Source organism: Pygocentrus nattereri, chromosome 7, assembly GCF_015220715.1.
Source record: "Pygocentrus nattereri isolate fPygNat1 chromosome 7, fPygNat1.pri, whole genome shotgun sequence".
NCBI classification, from domain to species: domain Eukaryota; kingdom Metazoa; phylum Chordata; class Actinopteri; order Characiformes; family Serrasalmidae; genus Pygocentrus; species Pygocentrus nattereri.
In genome coordinates, this window is record NC_051217.1 from 2861051 (window position 1) to 2873498 (window position 12448).

General features: G+C 42.1%; 1 protein-coding gene and 1 long non-coding RNA gene across 3 annotated transcripts; both read left to right on the forward strand.

Annotated features, from left to right (window-relative positions):
• The first annotated feature begins 820 nt into the window (after positions 1–820).
• aars1 (alanyl-tRNA synthetase 1) lies at positions 821–12340 on the forward strand. Of its 2 annotated transcripts, none has more exons than XM_017691444.2 (21): positions 821–906; positions 2661–2828; positions 3006–3194; positions 3380–3525; positions 5117–5308; positions 5421–5565; positions 5655–5800; positions 5902–6010; positions 6292–6442; positions 6652–6776; positions 7064–7208; positions 7294–7472; positions 7972–8085; positions 8365–8571; positions 8702–8886; positions 9168–9276; positions 9491–9604; positions 9720–9839; positions 9996–10082; positions 10272–10385; positions 11480–12340. In XM_017691444.2, exons 2-21 carry the CDS (start codon positions 2685–2687, stop codon positions 11657–11659), a joined length of 2901 nt encoding a protein of 966 aa, XP_017546933.1. In that variant the 5' UTR covers positions 821–906; positions 2661–2684; the 3' UTR covers positions 11660–12340. The 2 variants fall into 2 exon arrangements, with proteins under 2 accessions (XP_017546933.1, XP_017546924.2); XM_017691435.2 differs by lacking the exon at positions 821–906 and adding an exon at positions 1592–1657.
• On the forward strand, positions 1669–2575 carry LOC108423863. The gene is made up of 3 exons (XR_001857584.1): positions 1669–1920; positions 2074–2211; positions 2495–2575. It is a non-coding gene; the product is annotated as an uncharacterized LOC108423863 (long non-coding RNA).
• Positions 12341–12448: the final 108 nt, after the last annotated feature.

Consider the following 12448-nt stretch of genomic DNA (forward strand, 5'->3'; position numbering starts at 1 on the left):
GTTCTCAATGTTCCAGAGTCCAATGTGCTCGACAACGTGCATGGTGACCTTAGGTTTTTGATTGGTCACTCAGAATGGACCAAAAGTTGACTCAAAATCACTTGGAAAAAAAAAGTTAAGGAAAGTTACACTGACTTATATTAAAGGTAAAGTATATTTTATTCCCCTTGTCCTCCACAGTAATCTATTTGCAGATGCATGGTTTTGTTCTGACAGCATCTGTATACCGGTTTTGCTGGTGACCAGAAATACTGGCGCTTCTAGCAGGACAGTGAGCCAGAGATCAGGACAGCCCAATAGAAGGAGAGTTAAGAGACAATGTAAGGTGTCCTGCTTTGTGAAATAACCCCAAGGACTTTGCACTTAGCCAAAGAACGTAGGCCCAAAGTGAGGACTTTATAACAGAAGATCTAAAACCCATTTTTTTACTGCACGGTCTTAACGTTTGGTGCACATTGTCCATCTGAGAACTCCTGCTGTGTTGAACAGTTCTGGCATCAGTTCAATATACCAGATACTGTCTTCATCAGAACGGTATAAAATTTTCTTCAGACTAATACAGGCGTTTGTTGTAGTCGGTAGTCAATGGCATAAAATAAAATAAAATAAAAAATTTAATTAGTTTTAATGATTGAATCGTGTTATCCACTCACATGATTGTTTTTGTTCGAGCTAAAATCACTCAATGTTACTTTTAAGTTGCATCATCCAGCTTCACCTAAGTTCACTCCAGTTCAGCCTAAGCGAATGCGGGCTTGCCTGGTTGATTGGCAGCGCTTTTAACCAATAAGAACGATGTTAAATCGGGCGTCACCGTCAACGGGCCAATGGCAGCTCAATGCCGGTCTAAACCTCCCTTCACTACACCGGTGTGTTGGTGTCAGACGAGCTTCAGGATTTATTTCGGTGAGGATGTCTCGCTTTATACGCTCTGCCTTCTTTGTCATGTTATTTGTCACATTTACATTGACTTTAGCTCCCTCGTGGTACCGGGTGCTGAGGCTGAGGCTCAAGCTGAGACCTGAGGGAATGACAGCTCAGCTAGCCTAGCCGGCGCTCGTGGCGCTTTGGTTAGCTTGTGTGCTAATCTGGCTAATGCAGCCGGCGCCTTACAGCAGATTTCAGGTTTCTGTGTTAGATGAGTTGTTAGACGTCCGTGGTTTGGGTGCCCGATTGTATTTGCGCCTCAGGTAATGTGAAACAGCGGGTTTAACGTCAGTCTGCTGTTTTAGGTCTGAGCGGGCGGTGGAGCGGGCAGAGCTTAGCCTTGTGCTGAGCAACGTTACCGCGCAGTGCGGTTAGTAGTAAACAGTGGCAGCTGTCTCCGCTCTGCTTAACCTAGTTGACGTTAGTTAACCCCGCGTTTCTCAGTAGACGACGTTCAGAGTCTAACTTAATCCTGAGATCCGTTATGCCTGCGAAGTTGGGCTGTGCTGTGGCTTTGGCCTTCATGGTAACGGCATAGTGAGCATCCCATCCCCAAAGTGCTGATGCATCCAAGTGAATGGCCTGGCTGAGTCCAAGTCACTGGCCAGTGTAGGTTTACATAAATGAAGGATGACCCTTCTGAAACTTCTTTGCCTGCCCCTTTAGGAGCTGTCCATCCATGGCTCTTCATTTCACTTATTTCTGTGCTAAGGCATTTTCCTGTTGTCAGGTGAACCCCAGCTTGTGCAGGGCTTGGTCTGAAGTGTTTAAATTGTGTTTCCCACGTTTAATTTGCTTGCTGAAGGGCTTAAATAGTCGTAATGCAAAGTTTGGCAGTCTCGCCCTGTGTGTGGTGTGTGTTGGCGTGGCATGAGGGCTCTGCGAATGATATTTTTGAGAATTTAGATATTGAATGGGGCTGCTAAATAATGTGCCATGAAAAGCATTGAAGGAATTCTGCTCTGCTACTAATGCATTAGAAATTATTGCCAGGTGAGCACCAGTGCAGATGCTCAGCACATGTTGGTACACTTCAAGTCCAGATGGACTACATTTTAGTCATAGTGGTTCTGAATCACACCGAAAGAATGGCTCTTCTGTAGAGATGTTATGTTTTTATGATGTGAAACTGCTTATTTTCTGCAGCAGTGCTTCTATCCAGCGGTGCTTGTGGGAGTTAAGTAGTCATTACTGTTGCTAGGACTAGGGCTGTTTGCTGATCAGAGCTGTCTCATGAGGAATAGTTCTTCCTGGATCATTCTCCTCCTGCAAGAGATGAAATTGGTGCGTTGGAGTAAATATGTAGGTTCCTTTTCATTTGGCGTGAGGTTAACCTGCCCTGGCCTTAAATTTTGTATTCAGTGGCTGCTTACTTGCTGATATTTTGTGAAATGACAAATGTACGTCTGAACAGTGAAGTGTGATCAAGGAGAAACTTCTCCTTTGCTTCTCTGGTTACTGGTTTTCCCTTTTCAGGAACACATTCACTCCAGAAAAACGGAAGGATAAGTTGTTGCTTCCTTGTTCTTTCTGTCTGAATTACTGGTTGGCGTTCTTGTCCTTTCAGAATAGGTTTTATTTGATTGGCAGTTCAGAAGACTTACTAAGCACGCTCTCGAACCGGCTTTCCTCACTGCACGCATGGCCCAATTATGTGAGCAGGTTGTGTTTGTTTTTTGCTGGCAGCAGTACATAAAGAATTGTTATATTGATTGTGTGTTCTGATTCCCTAGTCCTCTGTGAAAAGCCCAGCCAGCATGGACTCTTCACTGTCTGCTGCTCAGATCCGTGAGAAATTCATTGACTTCTTCCGTCGTTATGAGCACCAGTATGTGCACTCGTCTTCCACTGTTCCCTTGGATGACCCCACCCTCCTCTTTGCCAACGCTGGCATGAACCAGGTAAGAAGATCCCGACTGTCACACCCCTTAGTAATGTAGCATAAATAGGTATGATGTTTCTGTGCTTGATAATCACTCTAATAGCTTCTGTGTGTACAAATGCCTGGTTTGTTCAAACATGCCTTTATATAAAGGAGAATGTTGCCAGACACACCTACTCTTTTTGTCCTTTTGTAGTTCAAACCCATCTTCCTGAACACTATTGATCCGTCCCACCCCATGGCCAGACTAAAGCGTGCTGCCAACACACAGAAGTGCATCCGTGCTGGAGGAAAACACAATGACTTGGATGATGTGGGAAAAGATGTGTACCATCACACTTTCTTTGAGATGTTGGGCTCCTGGTCCTTTGGAGATTACTTTAAAGTAAGGACTAGAAACCAAGCTGGGAAGTTTGGGGCATGCTGGTTTATTCAGTATTGTTTACTTAAATTAAATGTTTAAATTAGGGAATTTTTTTTCTTTCTCTTACTCTAAAATATTATCTGGGCGTTTAGACTGAACACTCGTTTTTGTATATTTCTCTCTGACTCATCTCTTTCTGTCTGCAGCACCTGGCTTGTAAGATGGCTCTGGACCTGCTTACTCAGGAGTTTGGGATCCCTATTGACCGTCTGTATGTTACTTACTTTGGAGGCCATGCTGAGGCAGGCCTTGAGCCTGATCTGGAGTGCAGACAGATCTGGCTGGACCTAGGGTGAGTGCTAGCTCCTGTTAAAATACACACAGTGGATCAGACCATGTACGAGTGAAGCCGTTACACCATTTTTTTTTTTTTGTTTTAACCTTTTTAGCTCCTTGGAACCACCAGTGGTTCCAAAATGCACTTCATCATATTTTTTGCTTCATAACTTTCATGTTTCGAAAGCTTATATTATGTCATTTTAAAACTGAAATACAAGAATAGTTTTTTTCTTCTGATTTTTCCACAAATCTGAGGTATAAACCGGATCTCAGATGGTGTCTCTTCAGTGATATGCCCTGTAAAAATGTATTTTTTTATTTAAAAAAAATAAATAAATAAATACAGAGCATCTGAGATTTTTGGCTTTCAGCAGTAAATTGTAAGCAAATAACAGTTTATGATCATAAAACATTTTTGTTAATTTGAGGGGAGCTTTTACAAAATAAAATTGTATTTATTTAATACAGTTACTTAATAATTTGCCTTATGATTTGGGTATGTATAAAAAAAAATACCCAAGAATATGAGCGATTTCACTGTCATACACGCATTTCCAGTTGGATTAAAATAACGAGTCTTGCTGGAGTTGCGTCATGTTCACGTCATCTCAATCGTTTGGCGTAAAGTGGTTGGTATTGTTGTCTAAAGTCAGCTTGTTTTGTTGTTTTGACGTTGTCTTTAGATGTGATTGAGTGTCAGACCTCAGTCTTTTAAGTCTTTTCAGAATCTTTTCAGTCTTCTAGTGTGTGGTTAGCACAAGTGTTCACCACAGAGACCACCGCCTTCTGGTGCAGGTAAAATCTCCTGCAGGAGCGTTGGTAAAATGAGATAAGCTCAAGAATGAAAGGGGCAATTATTTATAAGCAAATTGCTGACTTTGATCCATACTGCGCCCAGTCTTCTCCAAAGGAGAGGAACAGTCACTGCTTGGCTAATTTCTGGTGAGAGACATTAATTTTGTGAGTTAACAGCATGTGTGCTGGCAGTTGCATTTATTTTTAAATTTTATTTTTAGATAGCCAGTAAAAAGGCTAAGTTATTGTTCTAATGCCAAACTTTATTATAATAATAATAGTAATTATTATTATTATTATTATTATTATTATTATTGAATTCTGTGCTTTTTGCAGAGATAAAAATTTTGCTTTCATTGTTAAATATTTTTGCTGTTTTTCTTCAGTACCTCAGTTTTTACTGTGCCTGATTGTACCTTTCAAAATCAGTGGTGGGGGAAAAAAAACCCACATTTATTTTAAAGCATTATCCGAATCCTGTTTGACAGCTTGCTACTTCTACTGTAAAATGATATGAGCAGTGCTGCCGGGATTTCTCTTGTAGTTCTCACTTCTATGCACTTCTCTGCGCATGTATTTAAAAAGCACTGGCGCCTAGTTTTTATTTATGCACCTTCATAGATGAAGTTTTGCAAGATATGGTGTGATGCAACTAAATTGATAGTCAGTCAGTCAGTCAGTCAGTCAGTCAGTCAGTCTGTCAGTCTGTCTGCCTGCCTTTTTATTTATCTTGGGAAAGCATTGTGTGTTAAGTACATTGTATTTTTTGGAGTGTTTGTGTGACCTGTGTTGCACTAAATGTGTATCAGGATGGAGGAGAGTCGTATCTTGCCTGGGAGCATGAAGGACAATTTCTGGGAAATGGGTGACACGGGTCCCTGTGGGCCCTGCAGTGAGCTCCATTATGACCGCATTGGAGGGAGAGACGCTGCCCACCTCGTCAACATGGATGACCCCAACGTGCTGGAGATTTGGAACCTTGTGTTTATTCAGTTTAACAGGTATAATAATCTACTATTAGTAGATACTATAGTAAGTACTATAGCTGAGTTGAGCCCTTACACTTGTATACGAAGCCATACAATTTGTAACCCTTGTGACTGCCTTCTGCAGAGAGTCTGAGACAGAGCTGAAGCCTCTCCCGAAGAAGAGTATTGACACAGGCATGGGTTTGGAGCGTCTAGTGTCCGTCCTGCAGAACAAGATGTCCAACTATGACACGGACCTCTTCATACCTTACTTTGAAGCCATTCAGAAGGTATAAACGCATTTGCAGGACCTTTTGTGTAGATTGCTCTTTTCTTTTACTGTGTACCTTAATGAATGCTTTTGGTTTTGGGCCTCCAGGGCACAGGAGCCAGGCCCTACACGGGTAAGGTTGGAACTGAAGACACAGATGGCGTTGATATGGCATATCGTGTCCTGGCTGACCATGCCCGCACTATCACTATTGCTCTGTCAGATGGGGGTAGACCTGACAACACAGGGAGAGGGTGAGATTATGGCATTACCTTCCATCGTTTTATCTGTATAGACATATCGAGGGAGTTGTGGTTGTTTTGTAACACCTTTTCTGTGCATATGTGTTTTGTAGTTATGTTCTGAGGAGGATCCTGAGGCGTGCTGTACGCTACTCTCATGAGAAGCTGGCTGCTCAGAAGGGCTTCTTTGCTACTCTTGTAGATGTGGTGGTGGAGTCACTGGTGAGGGTGCCTCTCAAATGCTTTTTCCCTGGCCCTACTCACCTCCTTTAAACTGCATTGATTTTAACAGGCAAATAGTGTGCAGCTATTAATGCTTAAATTCATTATTTTAATAGATATGACTGTAGGTTTTGAATCAGTATTGGCAGTCTTGTTAGTCGTATTGCAGTTAATGTAGTACCATTTAAATTGAATTCCTGATTATTATTATTATTTGTTTGTTTATTTTTGCTCATCAAGTTCTCTTCGGTAATATTTGATTGCTTCATCTCTGTTTGTAGGGCGATGCTTTCCCAGAGCTGAGGAAAGACCCTGATATGGTGAAGGACATCATAAATGAGGAGGAGGCGCAGTTCCTCAAGACGCTCAGCAGAGGGCGACGCATCCTGGACCGCAAAATCCAGAGCCTTGGGGACAGCAAAACTATTCCAGGTTAGTTTCTTTAGTCTCCCTTTATTAAGATCACGTTACCTTTTGAGGGTTTTTTTTATCTGCTTAGTGTTTGACGCACAAAGTTCTGTCCAGTTCCAGCATCTACAGTCTTGATGTGCTAACTTAGGCAGATACATAAGGACCTTTTATTTATTTATGTGACCTTGACATGTATTTTACTGCTAATACTCCCGTTTCTTTCTATGCAGGGGATACAGCCTGGCTGTTGTATGACACCTATGGCTTCCCTCTGGACCTGACTGCCCTCATTGCAGAGGAGAGGGGCATGGGAGTGGACATGGCTGCGTTTGAGGAGGAGAAGAAAGCTGCTCAGGTTGGAGAGCTAAAGCAGATGGTTTATAATGCAAAGCTCATGCACAGACCAGCATGTCCAATCAGATTTCATAATCATTCCCTTATCTCTTTTGTGCAGTGTGAGTTTGCATTTTCCAGTGTTAACAAGCTCTTAGTTTTTCTAAATACAAATCTGTTTAAGTAGAAATGATTGAGGCGGGGGGGGATCTGACTGGCTTAACCTCACTAACTTATGGACTTCTGTTAACTGCTCAGTAAGCATGTTATACAGGATCTCAAGGGTCTCATTCTTCTTTATGTTCTTAGCTGAAGTCCCAAGGCAAAGGCTCTGGAGATGAGGACCACATCATGCTTGACATCTATGCCATCGAGGAGCTGAGGAACAAGGGTGTCCCTGCCACTGATGACGGCCCAAAATACCGCTACACCTCAGATGGCAGCGGTGACTATGGTAGGTCAAACAAAACACTAGTATGTACAGCATTTGTGTTTTACTGGAGGCGGTTTTGTTTTTAGTATGTTTTTGCCCCCTGCAGTATTTGAGCCAACAGTTGCCACAGTGCTGGCCTTGAGGCGAGAGCGCACGTTTGTGGATGAAGTGACCACGGGGCAGGAGTGTGGTGTGCTGCTAGATCAGACGTCTTTCTATGCTGAACAGGGAGGACAGACCTTTGACGAGGGCTACTTGCTCCGAGAGAATGACTCCACAGAGGACGTAAGGAGACACCCAGAGAGTTGTTAGTAAAAAGGGAGAAAAGTGTTATATAATCACCTAATTGCAATTATTTAAGCTGACTGCATTCGTTTTTTCACAGTTGTTAGAGTTAAATAAATAGATAAATAAATAACCAATAAATAACTGCAAATGCAGTCATTGAGACTTCATGTGGCTTTAGCGTGGAAGCTGTCAGAATGAGTTTTTTTTTTTTTTTTTTTTTCTTGTGAACTCTCGTGAACAACTTGTAGCTTTTCTCAACTTTACACATTTCTGTGTAATAAGTGCACATAGTATTGATTCAACACTATAATCAGTGTGTGCTATCAAATAAAGTGGCTAATTTGACCAAATAAGGCTTGCAGCTTAGTGGTTAAAAACAATGAACAAGAAAAGACAATGTCTGTCACAATCATGAAGCTTTATCGTGACATGATTGTCCTTAAAACACGTATCTGCATATGTTAAGTATTTTTATTGTGTGTTTACTGTATCGCAGAGGATGGAGTTCACCGTGAAGAACACCCAGGTTCGTGGAGGCTATGTGCTGCATGTTGGAACAGTGTATGGCACCCTGAAGGTTGGAGACCGCCTCACTCTGCATATTGATGAGGTAAGAGAAAAACAGTATATGCAAGTTTTGTGACAAAATCGAAATTAGATTGATCTTCTCTCACAATTTAATGTTTTAAAGTCATTATTACCTACAATGTTTAGCTCATTGATATTTATTAAAATGGCTTTGAATATTGCCGTAGCTAAACAGTATTAGGTTCTTCTGTTTTAAATTTCTAAATAATGCTGGTATCATTATGTAAAAAGTTTTAATATACATTCTCTCATAAAGCTCTTGTCTTAGAAAGTGTGAAGTTATCCTCTTGTGCTCTTTTAGGCTCGCCGGAGACCCATTATGAGTAACCACACAGCAACGCACATACTGAATTTTGCCCTGAGGGGAGTCCTGGGGGAGGCAGATCAGCGAGGCTCTCTTGTTGCTCCAGACCGCTTGCGCTTTGACTTCACTGCTAAAGGAGCCATGAGCACGCAGGAAGTGCACCGCACGGAGGAGATCGCCTGCGCCATGATCACAGATGCCAAAGTAACAAACCAGACGGTCCCATTTAGTTTATTTGGTACCACATTTGTATTTGTGTTTTAATAACTTTGGAAGCTGAATGTCTAGGTATGATAAATTCATGATTCTCACCGACTTTGTGATCCCTCTTCAGCAAGTCTACGCAATGGAGGCCCCTCTTGCTGCTGCCAAGGCCATCCAGGGACTGCGTGCTGTGTTTGATGAGACGTACCCAGACCCTGTGAGAGTGGTGTCTATTGGTATCCCTGTCGAGGAGCTGCTGGCTGACCCCAACAGCCCTGCAGGTTCCCTCACCTCTATTGAGTTCTGCGGTGGAACGTAAGTTCTACGTAACATTTTATCAGTTATGTAAGCTTTATGGAGATTTTATTGAGCGTCATATTGTGTCAAGCCTTGTCACAAACCAGCAAGTCAACAAATTTGTATGAGAACTTTGTGTACCAGCCAAAGAGATTTCCATATCTGTTACATGGTGTTGTCATAGGGCTGCATGACTAACTCAGGCCAGAAATGGGTCACACCTACCTTCTAATGACACTGTTCAGTGGGGGAGTTTAGGTAAGCAGAGGGCAAAGCTTCACCCATACTTGTTGTCTCAGGCACCTGCAGAACTCCAGTCACGCCGCCCCGTTTGTGATTGTGTCAGAGGAGGCCATTGCAAAGGGAATTCGCCGGATTGTGGCTGTGACTGGAGCAGAGGCTCAGAAGGTGATCAACTCGCACACATTTATTTTTTTTCAGCTTGGTTTGTATTTTTCTTAAAGATTAGCCACACAATGATGCACACACCTTTAAATATAAGTTAAAATAATGTAAGATGTAATAATCATTAAATTCAGTGTAAAAAGGTTCAGTCTGCAAGAGGCTCTTGTAGTAGCAGTTGTTTTGTGTGGGTGATGGTGAGTAATACATGTTTTAACAGGCTCAGAGGAAAGCCGATGCCCTGAAGCAAGCCCTGTCTGCCATGGGTGAGAAAGTGAAGGCTCAGACCGCCCCCAATAAAGACATCCAGAAGGAGATAGCTGACCTGACTGAGGTGATCCTCATAGTTAACTTGAGTCTTTCGTGTGCTTCCCCACAGGACTAGATTTTATGCAGTTTGTTCTCTGCTCTTTTTTTTTAAATGTTAACATGTTTGTTTTTGTTTTCAGACATTGGGCACTGCAGTTGTCTCACAGTGGCAGAAGGATGAGATGAGAGAGTCTCTGAAGGGCTTGAAGAAGATCATGGATGACCTGGATCGTGCCAGCAAAGCTGATGTGCAGAAGAGGGTAAGAGCCGAATGGATGAGAATAATGATGAATCATTTTTATATATAATATCTAATCATTTTTATAAATTTATATTATATATAATTTTCCATTTTGCTTTCAGAGAAAAGAGAATAATGAAAGAATCTTGGGAATGCTGTTTTTGCTTTACTCTAGGTTCTTGAAAAGACGAAAGAGATCATTGAGAGCAGCCCCAACCAACCTCTTCTCGTCATGGAGATGGAGAGTGGCGCTTCCGCTAAGGTACGAGTCTTGCCTGTGTGCTTGCAGCTGCAATGGTAATCCAATCAGACTACAAAGTTTAGGTTGCATGAGGAACAAATGTTGTAACAGCTCCAAAAACTGGCGAACAGGAAAAATGCTGTTAGGTTTGTGTACAGAACGTTTTTTTTTATTGTTTTTTTATTGTTACCCCGTTCCTCTGTGTTTCAGGCTCTAAATGAATCTCTGAAGCTCTTGAAGACTCAGTCCCCTCAGACCGCTGCCATGCTCTTCACTGTGGACAATGATGCTGGCAAGATCATTTGCCTCTGCCAAGTGCCCCAGGTAAACTCTGCTGCTTCACAATGAGTTTCATTCACAGTAATGGTTGTGCCAGGTGGGATTAGTTTTAATTTCAGATATGAGAAGGAGGGGTGTGTTATTAATATGTAATTATTACCAGTTTTTCTCATTTGATTTTAGATTTAAATTGACAGAAAAAGGTATGGATGCTGACTGTTGACTTGCTCAAGCTTGACAACACACGGCATTCAGTGACATGAGTTGATTAGGGTAAATAAAATTTAGATTAAATTTAATGTTTGGACATGTTTTGTTCATGTGAGCAGCTGGAGGTATTGCATATGGAACATTTTATTGGCGTGATGGCAATGCGTAAATCGAATAGACCAGTGTTCGCCAACCCTGGTCCTGGAGATCTACCTTTCTCCAAAGCTTAGTTCTGACCACCATCTGCAACCCATGCTCCAACTAACTTCTAGGCCTCCAACTATGGCTTCTAACTTCTTTAGAAATCTTTGATTGGCTGTATTGGATGCATTAGTGTAAGGCAAGTGGGGAGTGACTTGTTAGATGCTGGAAGTAAAATCAGGAGGATTGATGACCACTTGGGTAGATACTCAAGATACATCTTTAATTAATGCCGTGAAGCAGGCATGTAAAACTGGGGACCTTCAGGCTCACAGTGCTGCGGATATTAGCATTTGCCCTCCTCTGGCACTCTGAATTCAGTTCACGAAGGCCTTGTTGATTAGCTGATGAGCTGAATCAGGTGTGTTTTAATGATGCAGTATGCTTAAGTCTGCAGAGTTTTGGCCTGTGAGCACTAGAGCTTACACATGTGCCTTGGAGTAAGATTACCCTTCCTTACACCAAACGAATGCCTTCCCAATAGTACTTCAGACTGTAACGTAACTGTGAGGAGTTCATCTAGCGAAAGCACTATTGTAGTATCAGGCCCATAACTAAAATCATTAAGCCTCCATATGCTGTCAGAACATTACTAACAGGTAGAGTGTACAGGCTTTTATTAACCATTTGTGCATTTTCCGTCAGTATTTTCTGAAAAACTCAGTGTGACAGAAATTTGGTCTGTGTTTTTAAATAATTTAACTTGTTGCATTTCCCTGTCTGCGCAGGAAGCTGCAAATCGGGGCCTGAAGGCCAGCGAGTGGGTGCATGAAGTGTGTGCACTGCTGGATGGAAAAGGAGGTGGCAAAGACATGTCTGCTCAGGCTACAGGCAGGAACACGCACTGCATACAGGAGGCACTACAGCTGGCAAATGAGTTTGCTCGGCTCAAACTCGGTGAGAACTAGGAAGACGAGACTTCAGCGAGGGGAGTGCTCAACTGCCTCTCATCTGACTGCAGTGGTCCAGCACTGCCTGCTGAAATGGGACATTCCAGACAAAGTTATAGATATGTCTCATGTGTCATTTTGATTAGGGAGGGAAGCTGTGGGCAAGGGAAGTACGACTGAGGGCAAGATGCTCGCTTGCAGCTTGATCCGTCACACTGTCCAATTAGTTTCCAATATCCAAAAAGAGTCTGACTGGCCAATTATGTAATGATTGACTGTATGTCAATCACTGTTAAGTCCACCTGTGACCTTTTTGTCCCCCTGCAGTCCACCACTGCAGATTTCTCATATAAATGTATAAAATTCACAGTCTGTCTTTGTGCCATTAGACAATGTCATATTCATCCCTTTAAAGGTTTAGTCTTATCTGAGTTTGGAGGGCTGTTATGGTTCAGTTGATTCAGTTTAGAATCATCTAATCTGCCACTTGTCATACGATACCTTCTCTTGGGAATGAGCCATCTTTCATTCATAAAAATATTATTAACACATAAATAACGAGTTAAGTAGATGAGCAACTGACTAATGTTTGTGATCCTGTGGAAAGATATTTGTTCACATTTGACATTATTACAAGTGGTCTTGCTGCAACTATACGAAAAAAAAGATTTTGAGAACTGGAATAAAAGGGAAATGGGAGTTACTGTCTCGTTGCTTTGCAGCAGCACCTTGCATGTGTTTCAGGTGCCTCAGATCTGCTCTAGCATTCCCCAAAAAAACAAACCTAAATGAGGAAACATTCAGGTA